This window comes from Mastigoproctus giganteus, chromosome 14 (genome assembly GCF_048544385.1).
Source record: "Mastigoproctus giganteus isolate SK-2022 chromosome 14, ASM4854438v1, whole genome shotgun sequence".
NCBI classification, from domain to species: domain Eukaryota; kingdom Metazoa; phylum Arthropoda; class Arachnida; order Uropygi; family Thelyphonidae; genus Mastigoproctus; species Mastigoproctus giganteus.
In genome coordinates this window covers 72,627,103-72,651,731 of record NC_143588.1, presented here as the reverse complement: position 1 = coordinate 72,651,731, position 24,629 = coordinate 72,627,103, and the positions used below count along the sequence as shown (strand labels likewise).

The following is a 24,629-nucleotide window of genomic DNA, read 5'->3' as shown; positions in this document are numbered from 1 at the left end:
TGTATTGCCTATTATGTTTGTTTAAAACTTTTCTTCATTCTATCGAAATAAATCATATAAGCTGTCAAGTTTCAAGTTAAATTATGTGATTACTGCAAGGTTAATCCAATTTATCAATGAGTGGTCAGCCACCATGTTAGTGGTAAAATTGCAAGTCAATAGCCAACCACTTAACTGATGCAGAAAATAGCAAAATATGCGTTTGTTCAGATTATTGAGTAACTTTACCGACTTATATGATATTTGAATTTTCTTCCTGAGATATACTACTGGAATTTGCGGTACCTAAAACAGCTGAAGTATTTATTAATTGCATGTAGCATTAATTGCATCTCATTTTCCGAATATTAATTCGCCATCTTCGTACCAACAGAGCTATTCAAATCATTAATCTTATCTAAATTTCAATGATAGCCTTCATATGCATTCCATTTGAGGGGAAATATCTAAGGTTCCATTTAACACCGCCTAAATCTTCAACCAAACTCTCAGACAATCAAAAGAACAAGCTATTAATGTACTCGAAACACTCCCTCTTCTGGAAATGCATAGTCGTTTGTTTCGTGCAGAGAAACATAACGTAGCTGAAATGCACGAAGATTGCTAAATTCCAGATAGTATTAATGAACCTTGCTTAAAGTCTATGATTACTTCTCTTAATGTCACTGTATGACATCAAGAGAAATAATCTTTCCGTAATCAAATTTGGCTAAGCAAGTACATTTAAATTAGTTCCATGATCCCTCAAAACTGAAGAAATCCTGTCTGTGACATTAAACTACCAGATTAATGTGACGCTAAGAATTATTATCAGAATTTTTGTCGTGCCGGTGTATAAACAGAAAATTTATTTATTTATAATAATTCTTCGTGCCACTGAGGGGATTCAAACTTGTGCCTTTTCCACACGGTCCTTTTCCACAAGATCTTTTTTTCTAACATCTGCTGAGCATGAAAATTCCAATTTATTTTAGAAGGGTAAAGTCTTTTTTTAAATCAATTTTTATTTGTATAAAACAAAATTTTGAAACCAAAGAAAACTAATTAATTAAAAGTTTTACCATAGTGCGCTTATAATGGAAATTTTCAACACATTTCACTGAAATGTATGATATGTTTAACATTTAACAAAGAGATAAAATTTAGTGCTTTAATATTTCATAATGCTGTGTAACAATCATCAATAAAAGTTTTCGCTATTTTTGCTGGCTAATGTAACGTATATTAAGAAAATTATCAGCGAAAGAAATACCTTACCCTAACGTGAAGATAATTGTGCATGTTGATAGTAAAGAACTCATTACAACGCCCCAAGTCACCTTCATTTGAAATTTTTAATGAAGGCACTTATTAAAGTAAGTTAGAGAGTTTTTAAATTCTGTCAAGAGCTAAGTAATAGATATTAACTTTAATCAATAATTCTCTTTTCCTATTATAACATTCAATCGCTTTGATAAAATAAGCTTTGGAGTACTTTTTTTTCTTAGGTTGCCTTGTAAGTATTTATAGAATAGAAAATGAACTTGCTTTCACATAAAGTTGGTTAATTAGAAGAAGCGAAAATCGAATTTTTAATATATTTTCTCCTTAAGTTACTTGCATGCTGGATATCGAACAGAACACACGGAAAAGAAGTATATTTGATTAAGACAAGATTGTTTGGTGGGCTGTAACATGCAACGAAGTGTTTTTTTTTCTCCATATTTTTATTCAACGTTACTAAATCACAAAATGATAAAACATATTTTGCTACAATCTGACAATGCTGATATTATCTTAACACGCCTCACAATGCTTGCGATATAAATGCTTCTAAACATGTCTTCACTAACCAATATGGTAAATGTATTTTACAAGAATTTAATGAAACGTGAAACTTAAAATATAGTGATCATTGCATTTAGATATGATATTTCATAAATCTCCACATGCAGTGAACACCGCACAGCTGCTTAAAACATTAGCTTTAATGAGATATTTTTTCAGGGAATTCTCAACTTCATCATACTTCAAAACTGATAGCAATGGCATATAACGAGATTGATGAAAACATACCGTACTCTTTTCTCTTTCTTATCTCAGAATCTTTTTCGCAATCTATAACGGAATCTTAATATTTTTTTATCAGCTTAATTCAGTCTGAATAGAAAGCTACTGCTTATCACACAGATGTACAACTACTATGACGTTGCAAATACAACACAAAACTGAAAGCTAGTTGCCACTGAACGATTATCCAAAGCTGGAATGAGCCATTACTGCCTTTTCCATATTTATCTACTTCTGGACAAAAAAAAAGATCACTTTAATATACGCAGTGCGTTACATATCAGGCGCGTTAGCAAATAGTAACAATTCATGATTTATAACAAAGAAAAAAAAAAAAAAAACACGAGCAAAACGCCATGACTCTAATGCAATGTCTATTAATTTCACTTCTGCACATCCGTCATATTACTCACTCATTCCTCCAATCAGCGCATGGCAACTAAACATAATATCCTGTGTCACCGCTAAAATACAAAATAAAAAAATAAATAATAATTTTCTGATTTCTCTTGATTCGACTTTAGAGAACTTTGGGTAAGGCTCGGAAAATCTCTCTAATACAGCCAAATACACTGTTTCATAAAAATCAATTCACTAGAAGTCGAGTTATCACATGCGGACGGACGTACAAAGAAATAAAATTGCTGGATTTCTATTGGTACGATTTTAATAAAATTTGGGATGGCTTTCGACAAAGAGCAAATATAAAATTTTATAAAAATCCATCCACTAGAATTCGAATTATTACATGGAAGGATGGACATACAAACGGGTGGACACGTGAAGACAATAACTTTACAATATATGATAATGCACCTAAGAAAGTAAACAATTGTACTTCCCAGAAAGGTTTTACTAGGAGTTTAATTAAAAGGTTTTCTTCACAACTGCAGTTGCGTTCCTTTATTTTTAAAGAAAGCTGATAGAATACAAACGTATGATATTTATGTCGTAAATGTAGCCAAAACTGGTACTAAACTGCATAAGATACAAAAAAAAAAAAAAAAAAAAAAAAAAAGACTGACAAAACAAAACAAACAGCGATCCGGAAAAAAAAATGAGGAAAAATTAATGACTGGCTGATGATGCTGCTTCTGATGCTGATTAAAGAATTATGCAAAGAAAGAAAGAACAGGTAGACAGATCACTTTAGTCAAAATCATCTTTTTACTTGCTTTTTCCTACTTATCCTACTACTTTCTCCTACTATTTAGCAAATGGTTTAATCCAATCCTAGAAAATTCGATAGCTGTAGGCAAACTCATAAATGTAACTGTGAACTCACAAATATTGCAGCTTGTTGTAATATATTCATTGACTTATCATATAGATCCGAATTTATTTTTAAAATAACTAACTTTACAAACTAGTATGGTCTGAAGCAATTTACTTTAATTTCTGAATTTTAAATGCCAGGAATGTGGACCATACTTTTGCATTCCATCTTCATTTTATTTAAGATAAACAAACTCCCACAATGGTGAAGAAAACTCTTTAGGTAAACCTTCATAAAATTGTTTCTGGGTTGTGTTTGATCAATCTTTTTTAAATAGTCAATTCTTATCGCCCTTTCTTGCCAAAGGGTAAGCACTAGCAGCTCTAGTATAGCTGAGTTAACGGTTACTCGCTCCCATTCAAAACCATTTTCTTATCTTCTTCCTCCATTGACTTCATTGTGTTATGTCTAGGCCATACACTTAAAGCTCACCATTAGATCGTTGACCAGCGATTGCTTTCTTATCAGTGTGTTTCTAAGTAGGCTAGTATGAAAACTATCGCTTGTATCAAGTAGGGAAATCGATGTTTATCATAAAGTTCGATAAAGGAATGATAAAGCCTTTCTCTGGAAATTGTGTACACAGACCTTTTCTCTTTCTGCTTCAATGAAATTCAGTATAGAGGTAAAGAGCTATACATAGGTACTGCGAGAAAGTACAGCTTTCTGAGAAATAGAGTTCGCTTTATAAAACAGGTGGATACAAAGTTTGAAATCAGTCATGGAATTTCACAGGGTTAGGATATATTACACTAAAAGCAGTTGGATTTTATTGGAATTCACTAGCGATCGTAACTTAAAGAGAACTAAAGTTTTCTCTAGGACGGTATGGCAACGGAATCTACGATTTAATTTCAATCCACAGATAAATCTTTATTTTTACTTCAACAGTTTTACGAAATGCAAAAATAAAATCTCATTTTCACTATTAGCTAATGTTTAAAGCCTGAGGTAACCAAGTGGTCAAGAACGTGAGTGAAGTAGCAGGTGCCCTTTGAGTTGACAGGGGCTCGAGTCCGTTGATTGTTAAATACGATTAACATTTGTACTGATGATTTATTGTAAACTCTACTGACCTGGTGGTCGTGGAGGAGTATAAACAAGAATTTTTTTTCCCCGTCTGTGCGCGTGCACATACTTGACTGATTTTTTAAAAACATTTGAAGGGTTAAGTGTCGCTTTATTTTTTTTAAGATGTAAATTTTAATTTTTACTAAAGGAGCCCTTTTCTTCCTTTTATTAATCATGTGATGTCTGAGCGCTTGTTGTTGTGTTAGTCGCTGTCCGGTGGGCGAGTGTTTCATAAAGATTGTTGCAAAAATAGTTTTGCAGGCCTTCTTTGCTCTCAGATTCATGTCAAAACATGTAGCATCATCTATGTAAAAAGTATATTTTTATCACACAAAGACATGATGCCGACAGAGCATCATGTCTTTATGTGATAAAAACAGCATTATCCTGTCAACAACGCAAGTTGCTTTTACGAGCTTTTTTCACTCTAGCTGAGTTAGTCGGTCTCAGGTGAAGACGGCAATGTGTATCAGGAAATCCAGGTTTTTCACAAACAGATCACAGAACCACCAAAATTTACAGACATGATACATTGCAGGTAGATGAAGTAATTTTCCGGTGACCCTAATACAACAGGTTTTTAACTCTTGCTTGGACGACACACATAAGGGGAAATTTAAATCGAAAAAGGATGGTTGCAGGTTAGACGTACGAAAATTTGCTTTTCCCAGAGAGTGATTGATTGTTGTTGTTGTTGTCAATATTTATTTGAACAAACTTCCATCCGGTGTCTAGAAGATGGATAATTGAATAAATTTAAGCAAGAATTAGACAAATTGTTACAGGGATGGACAGATGAGGTGGGTAGTTTTTTTTTGTTTGACTTATGATATATAAACTTGCTTCCTTGCATCATTTGCTACTGCTAATACTACCACTGACTTTGCATACGAACCCAATATACCTGATACATTGTGCTTGTCTGAATCCCCTGTGCAATTTATTTAGTTTCATCATTTTAAAAGCTTTGCGCTTGTAAGGTATCTGACGTATGCGTCCTACTTGCTCATTATGCGATTGTTTTAAATTTATTAGTTTTACTATTGCTTTAAGTTATCTTTATGTTTTAAATTTTATTACTGATTTTAAATCGTTTAAATCAGTACACTTCCTAGCTTGTAAGCTAGAAAGGGTTGTTGTTATAAGATTTTAGGTGCATCAGCAACTTAGGCTATACTGCGTCATATATATTATATCGGTTATTGCGTGTTCTTTGGTCGATTTACTGAACGAAAAATCCGAGTTTCCAAGAGGAAAAACCATGAAACTCTCAGCTGAGACCGACTAACTCAGTCACGTTGTGAAAAAGGTCCATAAAAATTCTCCCGTCATTGACGGGATTCGAACTCAAGTTTTTCAACGGTGATTATACCAAATGTTCATGAGGACTTGTAATTTAACACGTGTTAGCATTGTTGCAACAGTCATATTTACAGAAAATATGAATGAATAAATGTATAAATAAAACACTAGACGTCATGGAGCATCAGCGCCCTCGCAGGTAGTAGTGGTTATATTCACGATCCTCCTACACAGAGAGGAATTAAAAGGTCTGAGTTACAGAAGCGAGGCATTTTTATCAGCTTTTCACAACGTGCTTAGTTAGTCTGTCTGAAGCGAGGATTGCATGGTTTTCCTAAAGGAAACTAGAGTTTTTCGTCCAGCGAACCGACCGAAGCATTAACGCAATTACAGACAACATGCTGATGCCTCACAGACTTATCTAGTTTGTCTCAGTAAATCACATGCATATATGGCCGATTTTCTGTTTTTCGGAATGAAAATCTAAATTTCCGGTGGAAAACTTTGTCGCGAACGTATCTTTAATAAGTACAAGACTGCTACAACTGTGATCAAATATAATCTCTCAAACCATAATGGTTTTTGTAATTCAAGTTCTCGTAGCTAACAATGGTTATAATTGTTGCCCTTTTACGCCATGTGCAAAAATGAGGAATTTTTACATTTCGGTTGAGTCAGTCGGACAAGGAAATAGCTTTCCCCTTCCCCACCTCGCCCTCGGAAAGTCTGGTTATCACGAAAAACAGGCAAACCTAAATAGTGCCCCGAACATACTAGAGGACGTTGAATATAGGTGAGATAAAACGCCGAAAAGTGCTATTAACACACATGAAAGTTGCCGTAACGTCGATAAAGATCTAATTCTTTTTGGAAGTAGGAAATACAACATTCTGCTTAACACAGTCGCATATAACGTCTACAGTCAGGCGCTTATGCTTATCATGTCCTTTTTCATAAACCTTACACCCCCGTTTACTACACCGAACCCTTTTAACATGCCATTGTTTTTTATTTAACAATTAATTATACAACAGCTGCAGCTGGAAATTTTTACTTTTACTTTTTACGGAAATTCTGTTACCTTTAAAAATATATGTATAGAATGAAAGCTGACAACAGTAGTGGCAGCAGTAACAAGATATGTCGTTCGATAACATGACTGAGTTTTTTGCAGAGAACAAAAATAAATAAATTAAAAAAAAAGGATTTCGCAGGGTAAAAAAAAACAGTGAAACAGAAAATTTTGCTTATTTGTAAAGGTTTCCAGCCAGACAAGGAAAGCTGCACATTGGTTATCGCTTGAGGTTTGGCAGACAAAAGATATGCTTTTGGTCATTTATAAAATAAGTTAGGAAACCAAAGTCAAGAAAAGATTACGATCAATAGAAGCTTTCATTCCTGTCAAAAGAAATATGATTTATTAGTAGTATATGCTAAACAAAATATGCTGCACAACAGTAGGCAGTATCTTTAATCTCGTTGCGCACTTTTTCAACTTCTAACTAATAGCAGTGCGATGGGCCTATACCACAGGGGCTGATCTAGTGGCTTGATGGGATTCTTTAAGATAAGTCGAATGTTAGCTACCTTACAGTCGTCCGGGAACCGTCCAGAAGCAAGACAATTGTTGTAGAAGTTTAACAAGAGGTTTGGGTGAGCTCCCGCAAGCTTTCTGATAATTTTTGGCTCGAAGAGGGCTCTAGACCAGGACACTTCTTGTCCTTAATTTTGTGTAGGGCGAGAAGACAGAGAGAGAGAGAGAGAGAGAGAGAGAGAGAGAGAGAGAGAGTTCCTCAGGAATGAAGGGAAGTTCTTCCTCAGAAGTGCTGTAGTTGTCGTTCACTAGACACACCTCTCGTTGAGCAGCAATTTGCGGTTCCTCCCATCACCCCCGGAGGAAGAGCTCATCCAGAATGTTGCTGGTGAAATATTCCCATGTGAGAGTAGTTGTTCTCTGCGGAGCGAGTGTGGATGAGATGCATCTCCTTTGGGGAGTTTGCTGGTGACGATTTTGTACACCACTCCCCAGGGTTCATTACTGCTAGTGGTGGAGACGAGGTTCTCCCAGGATGCTCGCTTCCTACGTCTAATCATGGACGTATTCATTCCTGAGTCTACAATAGTTATTGCGAAGTTCCTGCACCTCGTTGGGGGATCAGGATGTATGGGCACTTTGAAAGGTTTTACGTGCTGTGTGCACTTGTCGGCGGAGAGCAGCTAGCTCAGGGCACTACCACTGGACAGCGTCTTCTTAGCTCGGATTTTTTTTCTCTTGATAGTTTGGTTGTAATCATTTGTGATAATTGCTGTTATTTGCTGTTGGTGATGGATGTGCGTTTATTCCGTAGAGTTAAGATCGTGGGTACCCTGTAAAGAAGTTTCAATTGCAAACTGAGTCCTGTCAGCCTTGATGATAGCACAAGGAGCTAGGTTGTTTCCGGACTATAAACGAAGTATAAATAAATAAATTGAATTATTTATTTTGAACTGTCATTTTGAGTCTTTTCAAGTGACTAATATTACTTATCACTGGGAATTAAACAATTATTATCGCCTTATTAACACAGTGATGACAATCATTCTTTCACATCACGGGAAAAGGGTTTGGGATCGAATCTAGTCCAGACAGAAGGAGTACTTATGGTCTTTTTTTCATATCGTGACTCAATTATTCGGTTATGAAGAAGACTGAACGGTTTTATCACTTAAAAACTTGGGTTTTAGGTCAAACAGGTAAACCGAACGGAGAATACGTGCATATAAAAACACAATGTATTTATTCCCATGACCTTACGTACCTTTTCGTTCTTTTAGGAAGCTCATTGAGTTTCGCTATAGATGTTACAAGGCTTTACGCAGTAGTTGAGAGCAGTTTCGACTATTTTTTTCAATATACATTACTACTGCTACTACATTTAGAATTTGCTTCATTTTTTATTGGTTCTTCCGTTCTTTGAGCTCAAATTTCATGGCACTTCTTCATGTAAATTCACGAATTCATTATACGTTCTCTTACCAGTTCTTAGAACGAATATTAAAAACAGCTCTGAGAGACTTTGAATAAGAGTCGCCAGCGATCACTGAAGAATTTAAGCACTCTGATTTCCAAGTATGAGTGGCTACATCTGTCTTTAGAGGTTAAATCATTAATTCAAGCTCAGCTCTAGCACGCACTCAACCCGAAATGTCAATCACAGTCTTGTTCTTCCCTAAAAGACATGAAATGGGATGGCAGCTAGGGGGTCAGGGTTATTGATGGCATAGTACTTTGTGATGGCATAGTTAGTGCATCCTAACCTTAGTTTCTTTGACGCTTAACGCACACCTATGGTGTGCGTTAAGCGTCAAAGAAACTAAGGTTAGGATGCACTGCGTATGTTGTGTCTGTAACTTTGTGTGTATTCTTCAGTCAATTTGTTTTACTCGACAAAAAAAAAAAAAAAAAAAAAAAAAGGTTCCGGGATATAAACCCATGCCTTTCTCGCCTGAGCCCGACACTTAATAAAAAAAAAAAAAAAAAAAAAAGGCCATGTTTATACTCCGACACGACCAGCTGGTCGCAGGAGTTTACAATAAATCACGAATACAATCATTAATCGTATTTTACAGTCGCAGGTTTTAACCACGGTCCACTCACAGAGAGTGTGTGCTGCACTCTAGCACGTGACTAACCGGCAATATGTCATCTTTATTAAAAAAAATAAAAAATAAAAATTTTCCGCATCATTCACGAAATTCGAAGCAGGCCTTTTTCCACTCGTTCGGATGGTGAGTGAATTATAACCAGTGTGCTAGCCGCGAGGACGGATATCAGCACAAGTACCTGGCACTAAGGCGCCTCCGTAGCCAGGTGGGCAGGAGCAGCAGTGTGTAGCACATGCTTCTTGGTTAGACCGGGGTTCGAGCCCGTGACCACCAAATACGGAAGATTCGGAAAGGTCAGGGAATGACCACCGCATATCCCCGGAGCAGTATGGCCTTAGTTGCTAATGCTCCTAAAAACCAAATAATAACAACAACAACCTCGCACTAATTTGTTTAGACAGAAAATTGAGCATAGTGGGTTATAGTTAGCCCTATGATATACAAGATCAGTTCTAAAACAAAAATACTTCACAAATCTACAACAGTGAATCAAATGAAGTCCAGAATTATTTTTCACCAATAAACTTTATTTTTGAAAAAGACTCCCACCACATTTTAGGCATTTATCCCACCTGTATACCAGAGAAGTGTGTGTTAAGCTATGTGCAGTCGCACACTGTCGTGTAACAAAGTGACCAAGTCAAACGTCCGACTCTTATTTTTGATGGCACACTGCAGATCGAATTTGAGATTTCGTGCACACATGAGAGGGCGCAGCAGCGGGCTCCGTGAGTAGAAGCATGAGCATAGCTTTTCTGTGCTTTTGAATTTATTCGATTGTAGTGTTTCCATTGCATGCTCCGTTGCTTGCTTTCTATTTAAAAGTCTTTCCTGGCAACTGTGTAAGTTTTCTGGGCGAGGTCATTCCCAAAGTTTTTATTCCTTCGTGGTAACGAACTGCCGAATCGTATACTCGGGGCGTGACATGCAGTTGTCAACGTAAACCTTTTCCTTAAGCCGGTGAATTTATGCCAGAAAGGGGCACTCCACTGTAAGAAAGTAAGTGAATAACACTCAGCTGTTCTAACTTGGCCATACCTATCACTGTGAACATCACACTGTCTCTTCTGCTGCGCATCACTTCTAGCACATATCGGACCTAGGACAGCCAACGTGGCCTTTTGTTCGTAGAAGTATTAGTAGTAATCGATAAATTTACAACCACGGCGGCGTGTAAATTAAATTTACCATTTCAGTTTATCGGCTACATTTCGAGGGTCGGACTCAGATTGGAGAAATGTATTCGAGTCCAAAAGGTAGTGGAGTGACATGCATCTGTTTCTAGCAACTTTCAAGGATTCTTTTCTATCAACTAATTCCAAATATTTCAAAAATATATTTATACCAGGCCATATTTTGATAGTAATCTTTAAGGTTTCATAAAAGTTAACCCAAGGAACAAATACTATAGAACAGGATGGTTATACTCCAAAAATTTCCACGGTTTCGCATTCAGCTAAATACTTACAAAATTGTTTTGGAAATGTTTTGCAGAAACCGATTTTTTTCGGGCAGGACTGACGTCTGATAATTTTATCACAAACGCTAATTAAGTACAAAATGTCTCCATTTGTATTATTGTGTATACTGTATCAACATATCAACGTGTTACATACTATACATAACTGTCTTTTCTTGATTTTTGGCTTTATCACGAATTTTCAAAATACATATGTGATAAAACCAGAAAAAGGCATGCTCTACTGCTAAAATGGCAACCAGTAATAGTTTTTATGCTATAAAAGGTTATGTAAATGCCTTTTTTGGACAAAAATAACTGACTTTTGATAGTAAAAATAAATTTGATCGAAACTGGCATGCTATTTTATGAGCAAAACTTCTGTTCTTCGAATGACTCGTGTATATCACAGTTCAATTAACTAATCAGAATTTATTCAAAACAAAATATTGGTTTTTTGCCTCTTACACCAGTATCCGCTGTCCTCTTAATTTATTTTGACTCCAAACTTCCACTTCAAGTTTAAGTTTCAATGTAAACATTTCCTAGTCGTAAGGGACATGGATTTTTAAAAAATCGTTTTATAGTCATGAGCTAACACTGGGTCTCATTGAAGTAATTTTCTTGTTACTACCCCATTTGCATGTACTAATACGTTAATAGGTATATGTGATAAATTCTTACGTACTTCCATTCGCTTATTGGAAAAACAAAGTTTTATTTGAAGTCACCATGAAGTTCAAAACTATCTAAGTCTTGCTTCACTAGAAGAATTCTTTGCATCCATTAGTCTTTTCTAGAAAGTGATCTTGTTTCGCTCTGCCGGTGACTAGCTAGGTGTGAAATTAGAGCCAGAATGACATCACGATATTAGGCTGCTTTCGTCTCACGAACTAGCTTTTCGTGTCTAGACTGTCATAGAGCTTCATTACGCTTCAGTAAAGCAAGGACTGGATATGTGAGCCTGCTGATCCTTTCTTAAATCAGACATCATTTCATGTTTCTAAAGATACAGAAGTTACAAATCCCATTTAGTTTTTTTTTTCTTTGTATGTGTGTGTGTTATGCGAGTCTACTTTTATCTTTATATTTTAAAATTTAGAGAATTTAGTTAATTTCCTTACAAAAAATTTTGACCTTCTTTACAAAATACAGCTTCCGTGCGGAAAAGACTACGAGATTATTAATAAAGACTATAAAAATTATTTTAAACTGGATAAAAAAAAACATTCATACAGTAAGCTTATCATTTAAGTATCGAACCAACAGTATAACACAACAGGCCAAAAAGTACCTAAAAGTGTTAAATTAATGGCACTGAAGGAAATGCTGCACTTTCCATTTTCTTTCACTCTGCAAAGATTTATTTTTTAGGTACCTGATCAATCACAGCACTATTCAGCGGGAGCTCTTTCAGTGCCCAGAATGCATTTGATCCGTCATCACTAAGGAATTCAAGCTAAACTCAAGTAGCAGCATTCTAAAGATTATACACAGAATTTTAATCATGCTATGTAGATACCTGAAATTTAAGAACTTGTTCATCTGTCGTCGAGTAATCGGTATTTGGATTAAATTAATGGCGAGCACAATAAAAACATATTGGTGTGAAGCGTTACGACGAGAAATACACATTTAATGGATTGGGATCAGATCCCAGAGTTCAAAAATCAAAATCGTAATAACTGCTTTTAACTTATATTTGCAAAACTTTGATAATGATGGTTTACATGCAGCGGTAGCTCTTTCAAAGGCATGTTTACGTGGACCTGTTTCCTCAAGAAATAAATATTCCACATGTTGGCATCTCTGAGGAAGAAATAAGCAAGCCTTATAATTCTATATGATGCGGAGAAGTCAGTTACCGAATTCCATTCCTCCCAAGAAGTGTTATGCAAAATAGGCATTTTAAACATACAACAAATGGCCTTGAAACAAAACCATAAAGCTCTTCTAAATTCGCGCAATTCAGAACTTTTATGATCAGTTAAACTTGACAAATTTGGCTTACAGCATCAAGTGATCTGCTATGAAATCGATGCAATGCAGCAGATGTAGCACAATGACTATGTAAAGGTTTGTCATGAGTGTAACTACTAGCTCGGCACTATTACTATTATCAGTTTATTTATCTAACATCCCTGTACAGACATTATCTAGTAGGGTGGCTAATATAGACATGCTACAAGAAATTACACGGCAACATTGAAAATCAGACAATACATAAGAATAAATACATCAACAGTCACTTGACACAAAAATTGTTCATTACAGATAATTAAGAGTTCATAGGCACAAATTCCACAAATGTACACCCTTCTCTTCATTAAATTTGTAGTTTAGTAGTACACAAGTCCGCTGCTATCAGCTTCCTATAGGCTTTGTCGTGGCAGTACCTGTTCGGGTCGATTTTGAAGTCTCTAAAGAGCTCCAGAGTATTGGCAGGAAACATCCGCCTTAATTCCTCCGTGTGATGTAGAGCGCTTCGGAGACTATGAGGTTAGTAGAGCCGGGTCCCAGGGCGTGGCCTGACCACAAGATTATCAATTTGTGGGGCATCTAAACTCCCAGTCAGAAGTTGTGCAAGAGTATTGATGTTACGCGTGGTAACCATCTGTATCCATGGAGCTACCTTTAAGTTTATATACAGTATGGATTTTGAAATTGTAAAGGGTTTCCCGAAAATCCTATTCAACCACCGGAGCACCCAGTATTCTACGCTGAGAAACTTCCTGATATAGATAAGTATTTGGGGCAGAAGACCAAATAAATTGAGGCAGAGAGGGAAACAGGAACAATCCATCTTTGGATGTATTGGGTCACTAGTTGTTGATTCCGAATCCCAGTTATCTCCTGTTTTACAGCCAAAATGGCAGCGAGAGTTTTTTTTCCTAGTGTTCTGAAAGTGCCTTTTAAAGGTAAGGCACTCATCCCACGTCAATCCAAGGTCGGTGTAGGTGCTGACTTTCTTAATCTGTGCTCCATTTATAGATAACTCAATTCTATTCTTTATCTTCTTATTAGTTATTGTCAGCTGTGCTGACTTGTCAGAGTTTAGCCATAAACCTATTTTACCTAAGTAAAAATGAAGTTCATGAAGCTGAGCGTTTGCGTAGGAATTGACGTAGCACAAAAGGGCGAGTTCGCTAGAGACAACAAAATACTTAATGTCATCGGCGTATGAAATAAAACTATGATTCTGCGATAGAAAAAGTGCCAGAGCGGCCGCGAAAACCAAAGCTGATAAAACACCTCCATGAGGGATTCCCCAAGTGAGGGTACATACGGCCATAAAATTGATGTTGTTGTTGTTATGATGGGGGTTTAATGGCGCACGAGCTGCTGGGGCTATAGTGCGCCCCATAAAATTGAACCTCCTTACCAAGGGACCATCTGTAGAGAGGTTTACGTGCGCTGTATCTGCATTAACAGTGTAGTTCGAGGATTGCATAGACCGATATGAGTAAATATTCCGCAATTGGCTACTGTACCCATCTGAATTGGAAGATGTTCACAAGTTAGTTACCTCCGACAGCCTCTAATTTTTCTCGCTCCCATTAGTCTTCTGGGATGAGATTTTCCTTGTATTCTGGTTAGTGATTTCCGCATACGTCGTCCTGGGACAATTTTCAGGACACACCATATCAGCCTCACATAAAGCCGGAGTAGCGGTGGGCGACATACCCTGTAATAAGGGAGTTTGTTTGTTTGTTATGTGGTTTTTAGGAGCATTAGCAACTAAGGCCATATTGCTCCGGGATATGCGGTGGTCATTCCCTGACCTTTCCGCATTCTCCGTATTTGGTGGTGACGGGCTTGAACCCCGGTCTAATCAAGAAGCGTGTGCTATGTACTGCTGCTCCTTCCCACCTGGCTACGGAGGCGCCTAGTAAGGGAGATAGAGAGGCCTGGGTAGGAGCCATGGATTTTTGGTGAGTAACTTCTACCAGGGGCTGTTGCTCATAATTCTCTGTCATAGGTGGCTGCTCAATGTCTCTACTTGTTTCTCTATTCCGTTGATAGGGAATGACGGAAGGAATATTAAATACGGCATCTGGTTGTCTATGTCCCACTTCTAGATCAACATTAATAGCCGAGAAATGTGCACGGGCTTGAGAATCCTCTCCGCATATATCGAGTTTATCGCCATCATATTCACGACCAGGTTCAGATATTTGAGGTATTCTCAGCGTTGTTTAGTTAACTGGCTTACCCCACTTTTTCATCGTCAGCTGATGCTGTCTAGCGAAAAAAAGAGAATACTGTCTTTGCGCAAAGAACCTTATGCGTGTTGGAACTCTACAATGAATATAACAAATTTGACCAACTCAGCTTAAAAAATGCAATTAAATTTATTTAAGGAATGCATCGCAATTAGCGGGATTAATTTACATTCAAGATATAGGAACGTTCTAGAAACCGATGAATAAATTGCTTCTGAACAGTTTCAACACTTACAGTATTATAAAGATTTTTTTGTGACTTTAAAACCTACTCTAAGAAGCTAGAAACTTTACAGACAACACATATAATAACACTCGCAGAGTTATATGTAACAGCAGCAACGATGATCATACATGAATAAAATTTATGGCAACAAAGTGAAAGACATTTAACAATAGTTATAATAATCATAAAAATCATAATCATGCACAATTAAACAACCCGTTCTTGGATGAATATTTTTTTTCCACGAATCCATGCAAAAAAAAAAAAAAAAAAAAAAACCATCTTTATTTCTCCTTCCAAATATAAATATAGTAGTACACTGGTATGAGACAAAGTCCCTTCAAGGCAGAAAATGCAAGAGGATTGACATAAAAGAATAACCAAAATATAAGAAAGTCTCATCACTACATTTCTGTCTAGGGTCCTGTCAGTTGTAGTAAAAAGTTCAGCTTAACATCACATCTACTGAAACAACCCATGAGAAATATACACTTGTTCAAATAATTACACACAATTGCGTACACATTTGTTGAACGAAATACAAAAAACTGCTAGACAACAGTAGCCTCAGCGAACCACACCTTATCAATTCCCACATGTGATAAGCTGTGAAGTGACTGCAACGCTCTGGCTGGTAAGAACCTGTCGGCCATCATCATCAGGGATTTCGTGCCTCTTAAGGTTGATGGTGGGATGTGCCACTCACATAGCTGCCAGAAGCAAGGTGAAAATATCACACCAGTCATCATCTTTATTGTGGTTAACAATCGTTTCCAGACAATGTCTGGTAAACGCTGTAATTTAAGCTTTCAGCGAGCTGCGTGGTCCTTAACTGTTGGGAGGGACGGTGTTTATTGTTGGCCCACATCAGCAGCCAGAATTCAGTCGCATATATTCTCCAAATGTGAGTATGGGTAGCTGATCCCCACAATTCAGCACCATACAATATGGCCGAATACACTGTGGTTTTTATATATCGTGCAGTATTGTCAAATATTATCCCGAGATCTCTATGAGTTTTGACAATTGGAATAGTTATGCCGTTTAGTTTTGGTTGTACAAACTTAGGTAATCTTTTTAGAGAGTACGCCACCATTAGTCTTCTATGGATTTAGGGCCAAGCCAAATCTATTTAAATACATAACTCCAGAAGCTTATTACTTATCTTGTCACACAATGCACTATTGCTCATGGACGGTTGGATGGTCGTTAGAATTTTAATGTCATCTGTGTAAGTGCATACATCATCCAATACATCATATATCATTCGAAAGTAGTAGCTTGGCAGTAGATATGAATAACAGTCAACTGTCAGTCAGCAATTGGGCAGACTTGAGGAGGACAAAGTTCTGGACAGTAGTAATTCAAGATTCTCTAGCTGTTGATTTTTGTTAGCATCCTGTAAACTCATCTCTTGAAAGTGCTCCTGGTCCTCTGTTGTTAGTAAATTAATATAATCACCGTAGCAGAGCAAGTTATATCATGTGAAAAATTTGTCCAAAGGCAATTTTAAAAAAGAATTCAGACAGAAATCATCCCTTAAGGGGAACCATTAGTGATATCAGCTCTGATGTTTTTCAGATATTACAAACGATGATATCTGCAAAGTATGTCGAAAGAGTTCTCATTGATATCGCTATTTTCTTTTTAACTGAAAAGAATTTTTAAAAAAGCATTAAAAACATTAATAATTACAGTGGCATTTGATACTATCAACAACGGAACGTATGCAATAAACTGGTGAAAACACACTGTAATCTACTGCCATGCCATACGGCTAACTTTCAAAACTCTTAAAACAGCCAAAAGAGTTAGTATTAGTAGTGGCATACGATGCAAGAAAGCAAGCTTATAAAGCATAAAAAAAATCCTATCTCACTTGCTCACCCCTCTAATAATCTTTTTAGAGAGTCTTGTTCTTCCTCGAATTTATTCAAACTACTCACTTCCACAACGATAGATGGAACTTTCTTTCAGCAATCAACTACCTGCTGGCTTAAGGCAAGGCTCCTCACATCTATCTTGCAACCATTCTTCCTTAATTTGAATTTATGCCCCCCTCATGTGCGTAGTCTCAGCAAGAGGAAGAATGCCATCAGCACTGAGCTTGCTCAATCCATTCAAAGCCTCAAACATCTCAATCGGTTCATACGAGTCATTCAATAGAGTATTTAATTCTAATTAATATCATAAACAATTCCTCGTTAAGATCTTTCGAAGGATATATGATCTGTTTTTGTTGATGCAAAATTTAAGGTGGGATCATGGACTAATTACGTATAATACATTAAGTTAACATCTTAATTTTTTTAGTGAATTTGAGGTTTTTCCACTTCGTTCAATTTTTGGCGTTTCATTTTAAACAGCGTCAGTTTCGTTCCAAAATTAACATTAATCTTCAGTTCTTTTTAAATATTTCCCACATGAAACGCTGCATGTCATTTTCATGACGTCAGTCTCGCAAATTTGTTGACATGCTTTCTAAGTTTAGCAGAGAACCCAAACACATTTCGGTTGGTTAGGTAGAGAATCTCACTGGAATGACAGCATAGGCCGTTTTGATGGGATTGGCTGTCAGCCACACATTGTAGCAAAACTCAGTACAAGGTTTCTTATTTGACACAATGCATGCGCGACACTTCCACAGCTTCGTCTGTGCATTTCGTGTATAAAGTTGACCGGGCTTTCATTTCGTACTAAGACAGTCTGACGATATTACTTGGGCACATCGTACTTTGGTTCTGTCACTTTTTCAGAAAGGGAGCTTATTAAAACGTATGTAGTATCTGTTACATTTCTAATTGAAGAGTTTCTGACATGCAAAACCCTTGTAAGCGTACATAATTCATTCCCCTTTCTGAAAATCTTTATAAAGGGAGAAAAGAATAGTATACGTGAATGTGAAGTAATGCGCTTCATATTTTGTTCTTTGAAGGGTTAAAATAATAAAATTAGCCACAGGAATGTATTTCGTTATCTAATCTGTTTCTGGTTAGTCTTAAAGGAGAGCTATTCGAAACTCTCGAACAACATCGCGTTTTAAGTAAGTATTTAACGTCATGCATGGTTGCATGAGAAGGCTGTAATGCATTCTGTAGGAGCGAACAATAACTACGGTTACAAATTGGTAAATATGGAAGCATTTCTGCTTAAACTACTGGAAACTTTCTCTACTTTAGAATAAATTTCATTCTACTTAAAGCAGTTAATTCCAATCGCTTACTGCACAGTTTATGGGCTGAGCTGGCATGCCACTTATCCTTTGAACGATATTGTTCAAGCTCGATGTATCTTTGAGTCTATTTAATTTTGTTCATTACGTAATTTAATTGGTCGGTTGCATTTGTTAACCTTCCTTGAAGAGTTTCGATCTTCTCTTTCCCTAACCTGTTTGCAAAGAGATATAAGCGATCTGGGAAAACTCATGGCTACATGATCATACAACACTAATTGAAAAGGGAAAGAGTGTAAAGTGTTTCGGTAGATGCGTTTGATTGAGCTAGCATAATAAGAGGGGCTAACATATTTCAGAAATAGAATATGGAAATGTGTATGTGTGAGATAGATAAAGTGATAATCGGTTATCCTCTGAATCATTGATCAATGTGACAGATAATAATATTAATAATAATGAAATGCTTTTACTTTATTATTATGCATGACGGAATTGCCTGATACTCGTACACGCACAGTTGGTACATTATTCTGGGATTATTGCTACCGATATGCAGTATCTTGCATTTGTGAATGTTAAACTTCATCTGTCATTTCTCAGACCAGCTGCGTAATTTTTCTGGCTCTTGTTGAAGTAGCTTACCTTGATTATTGTCATTAACCACCCTGCTAACCTTTGTATCATCTGCAAACTTAGATATATATGCTTTCATCAATATTATTAATAAAAAGTAAAAAAACAACAATGGGCCCAGCACTGAATTCAGAGGGACTCCACTAATAACATTAGACCATGAAGAGCAGTGTCCATTAATAGCCACTCTGTCTTCTCCCAATCAATCATCCCTTTATCCATAGCAATTACTCGCATCCCTTAATTGTAACTATTAATTAAACGATATATTCTGAATACATTGAAATAGCAAATTAATTCAGCGCCATGCTTTTAAAAGACAAATTATAAATAATTGTTCATTTAAAAGTCATGTTGATTGAAGCAATAACAGATTGAAGACTATAAGAAAACAGAATTCATTAAACGTTTTTCAATTACTTTTAAAAATTCAGAATTAGCAAATGCTTTATTCGCTGCATTCATGCTTTCCACATTGGAATTTATAAATCCCTCGGTAGGTTTTACTGACTTCCAAAATTGAGGCTAATTCAGTCGACAATAATTAAATTTCTATTTAAATTAGAAATCTCCTGGAATTTTTAGGATTACAATTTTTAAATAAATATAATATATAGTTACTTCATGATAGTCTCATGAAAATGTACAAACAATCAGATTAAAATTTATTTATTCATAAGCAATAATTGCAGCAGTTTTTTCCTAATTACTTATATATCTCTGAACACTCAGTTTCATTTTCTAAAAATGAAAAACTGTTTTATTTAAAAAGCTTCGAAATGACCATGCGAGGTTCAGGACGATATTATATTTACTTTACCGCATGTTGTTATGCTTGGTTTTTTTTTACTTTAAATTAGTTTCAAAAGTTCTTAAAATAAATGATGTGCTTAATTTTATTGATAATTTATGTGATTTTAAGTTTTTATTAATTTTATGATAATATGAATATAACTGTTTTACTTACTTGCCTATAAATTCACGCCATTGCATATTTATTGAAATCTAGACTTTTTTTGGTGTGTTATTTATTATTAATTCCAAATATTTATTCTGTAATGGAGACCTTCCTTTTTACACATTGTAAATGGGAAACTGTAATGTGTGATAAATAAAATAAAATAACCGCATTTCCAAACACACAAATCTTTGAAATTAAACTAAACTAGAATCATAATGTAACCTGTCGAGGACTCGACAAGTTACATTATGAGTCTAGTGTCAGAATACTATATAAACTGCGGATTAGAAAAACAGAAACGTTGCAAACTTACACAAGGAAGATCCATATTGCCACATTAATTAAATTTTAAAACTACTTCCCAGAACGAAGAATGACGCAACGTCCAAACTTCAACGGTCAGGTCTCACACAGTGGTGTCATCTAGTGTGGGAAAACATGTCACTTTACCTGGGCAAAGATAAATTTAATAACTTCAGGGATTTGGGTTTAATATAATGATTAAAATAAAGATACAGTTAAGGCTAGAAGAGTGACACTTTGAATAAAAGCAATGGTACATGTAATAAGGCTTATTTCTATGTCACTTATACAGCAATGTGTATTATAGTGGTGCACTTGATATTAATAGCCATTGACGAAAACAGTGTCATGCACAAATTATGTAACATTTTGTAATCTCAGGTTTTCGCTAGTTCCATCAGTTGATGTGAGTACACTACTACACGCCTGGCCTATTTTACAGAATCTGTTAAAACCTATAGTGATACGAGGCGGATTTGAACTGACGTTCTAGGAGCCGCCCTAATAATAACAAAAAGTAAAGTAAAAAAAAGTAAGTTATGTGAGTAGTCGCTTGCCTTGTTTCTGCTTATAACAATTACGACTTTTAACAGATTTTAGGTAAAAGAATACGGCCAGTGTTCGAAAGGCTTCCAAAGAAGTTTATTTTACTATACTGTGTTAGTGTATATTCCCCTCATTTTAATATTTTAGCAATCTGAGCCATTTTAATTACGAACTTTTTCGACTACTGTGGAGAGTTTAATTTAAAAAAATTGAAGTGGGCTAATAATTTGTGGGACAACCGTCTTGAAACTATACTAGGCGAGAAATAAAAGCAACCATGTTAGGATACTCTCATAGGTATCCTAATATATAGACAACTGTGAGTGTATCCTCATAAATTTGACATCTCGCATGTCATAAATTTTAACAATTAAAATGTTTGAATACATCTGGATTCTCTCCTGACTTTTATAATTAGAGATGAGGATATAGCAGATATTAAAGCAAGCTTATGAGCTCGTTTGCTATTTTTTTCAATAATAAAATAAATAAATAAAAACTTTCTGTTTTTAACTTCGAGATGAACACATGAGTTCACGTGGCAGAAATATAAGAAATTTAGCGCATTTAGTGGCATAGTATTTAGGGTTAGGCGCCATCTGTGGTTTCCCACATCTGCGCCGTATGTACTCTGTGATGGAATGCAGAACTACTGCATAAGCCGGAAAAAAGTGTAGTGTCTGGTTTATGCAGTATTCACTCAAAGTGCGTGTACTTCTGTACCTTCGCACTTGACTACTCGGCTACGGCAGATAGCTTACCAACATTTAAATTACTAAGCCAGTTCAGTAATTCAAATTTATTTATTACTAAAAGATTTTAATAATAATAATAACAACTCGGAATAAACTGATTTTAATAAAAATGATTTCAGAAAGAGGGCTGAAAATCGACAATGAACATAAAACGAGAGCTTTGAAGCATGATTTAGAGAAGATATTCAAATTAATTCGGTGAACCTGACTCTTAAAAATGAGTCACGGCACACCTTCTATAATCAAAACTGCTACAATACCTTCCTTTTCACCAGAAAGCTTTCAACCAGTTCGTGAAAACTAAAGCTAAAGATTTCCCTTGGAAAACCTAAAATCTTCACCAATTCGTTACCTGAACTACATGTTCGACTACATGAATCAATGGATGGAAAATCACACGGTCCCAAACGGTAAGAAATAAAATATTTACAGATAATTAAAAAGTTTCTACCGAGCGGTGTGTGTCGCATTTTACGAAATCCAGTAGCACGCTATTGCAAAGGATTAACTCGATAAATTATACAGCAGCCTTCGCGTTTAATGGAGTTACCACAAACCACATTAATAGACCATATTCGTAGATCCGACATACAATGTATTCATAAATTTATTTTACCAACTTCAAAAAGTAATAAATCATGAACGAAATGAGACAAAATTACGGAGTTTGCTGCATGTGGAAAAAAAAAAAAAAAAAATCTCTAAATATATTCCTAGTATACACTTATTCTTTTCTAATTATCCCTAAAGTATGACGTTTTATTTAACACAAAAAGTGTTCCCCACAATAAAAAACAGTGTGGCATGGATTATGGAGACCCAATCAAACACGCGAATAAAGTTATTTTCACACTATAGTATATGATGTACAAGAGACTACAGCTGTAGGTATATATGGCTTGACGCCTTATCGAGATACAGCGTTTGCCGTGATCATATGAGGCAGCTTGGATGTGGCGACAACGGGTTCTGCGAAGCGTTCACTTCCAGAGAGAGGGAACTTTCTACGTTAACTGGATGGACTAAGGCGCATTTAGGGCTAGAGCCTGGATGGTTAACACAAGTTTGGACCCTTTCTGATCCAATATTGTGTCTGAGAAATCTAAATTTCATAATGAGGTTTGAGCACTTGCGGGCAACATCCCACATGTTAAGAATAGTGTCTAAAAAACCAGTTACTTCGATATGTTAAAAGCGTTTCGTAACGGACTTAGTAGGAACTTGCCTATTCTGCCTATTGGTGTCCCCCTCTCCCCGAAATATGACAGATTGCGTCCTATGTGATAGTATACTGGTTTCTTCACTTGTCATTCATCTGGAGAGGGCTTGGTTCGAATCCCGTCAGAGATTGATTGGAAGAATTCTTAAACGCCTCTTCAATCGAGACTGTAGTTAAGTCGATTTCAGGTAGAGGAAGCAGAGTTTTCCCTGTGAGTTATTCTTGATTTTTCTGCCGCACAACATGCAAATCCACCTGTGAGTATATATTTGAACGGACACAATACACTGGCGCAATATGACCTAAAATGATGCGCCGTAAAATAGCCACCAATAACAACGATAGGACAGTGCACGATTTCCTGATCAACAGATTTTACAAGATAAGCTTTTGCTGTTTAACAGGTCTAATACTTTAAAAGTGCTTCACAGTAACAAACTGAACCATTGTCTCACGTCATTTATTTTTTTCTTTATGATTTGTAAAGGTAATATTTTGTTTCCCTGTTATAACACTAACCATGGACAATTAAATACAACAGAACACTGATTTTTATGTTGACTGAATATCTACTCATAAGATAACGTAGTCGCAGCCGAAATAAATTGATACTCTGTAACTAGAAAAACAGAACAGCGATGGAGAGAGCATCATTGACATTTAAGAATTACGGATTTCTTATTTTAATAAGAGAAGCGTTTAATCGTTCATTCCATGCATCATTTGCTGATTTGGCTTTTATTTTAACAGGTTTATGCACTGAAATAGATTGAGATATCAAAGATTTCTGTAGAATTAATTAAGATTTAATTTGTTTGCAGCTACGGAAGTATTCCTGCATTGTAGTAAGGATTCTGATTGCGGGGATCCCACTGTGATCCACTGTGATGTGGGAGAATGGAAATGTGTTTGTAAAGACAGTTATGCTATTCTTACTTCGAATTACACCTGCTTACAAGGTAAGAATATCTTGTGATTGTTCACTTGTAAAATAAAAAACAAATAATTCATTTATTAGGTATGCAGACAATATGCATGACTGAAACTATGTAGTGCTATAAAATTAGTGTGAAAAAACTACATTTGTCGAAGTAGCTACATCCATACATCCCTAAAATAAAACTACTGCGTTGCTATTCCATTTGTTTGAATTACAGCAAGAATTCATCCGAACTATACATCGTTCCCATTTAAGATGCACAAAAAGAATGCATATTAAATGGTTCTCATTTAATATGCACAAAAGAGTGGGAGTAGCACCGTTAGCAAATTTCGCATAAGCAACCCCTATTCAGCAGAAAACTTCTGTTTTATGCATACGGCACAACATTTCTATTCCCCTCTGTCTTATTAGCTTGTCTTTTCGCGTTCTCGTTTTCAGAAATTGTTAAAAATAACAATATCATAAAAAAGTGAAGTTCTGAATTGCGAGTAAAATTTTCACTAACACCTAATATGCAATTTTATGCACGCGCAAAGTGAAAGCTTTTAACAAACGCGGCTAGGTGGACATACCGGTTTATTACTGTAACGAGACGGCAACTGGGAAAACGTTGGGAACTGACTTAGGAATAATTTATACCTGGTGGGAAACGATACATAAGAGTAATGGGTTTATAAATAAATTCATATCGTACGAGTGTAAATCTTCATCCGTAAGTGACGGTTTTCTTCGGGGCTCTTTGCTTTCTCCTCTAAAAAGCAAAGAAACTTTTCTCGGTCAATCAGCTAAAAGAAATTTTTAATATTAATAATGTCTTTATAGACCACACCTACACAATATTTT

At 36.0% G+C, this 24,629-nt stretch overlaps 1 protein-coding gene across 1 annotated transcript in view; it reads left to right on the top strand.

The window, feature by feature from the left end:
- The window catches only part of LOC150075236 (uncharacterized), a 442,257-nt gene that overhangs the window by 125,855 nt on the left and 291,773 nt on the right, over positions 1-24,629 (top strand). Inside the window, exon 2 of the mRNA XM_090388815.1 lies at positions 23,665-23,802. Coding sequence (XP_090244941.1) covers positions 23,665-23,802 — 138 coding nt within the window. The remainder of the gene's footprint in view (positions 1-23,664; positions 23,803-24,629) is intronic.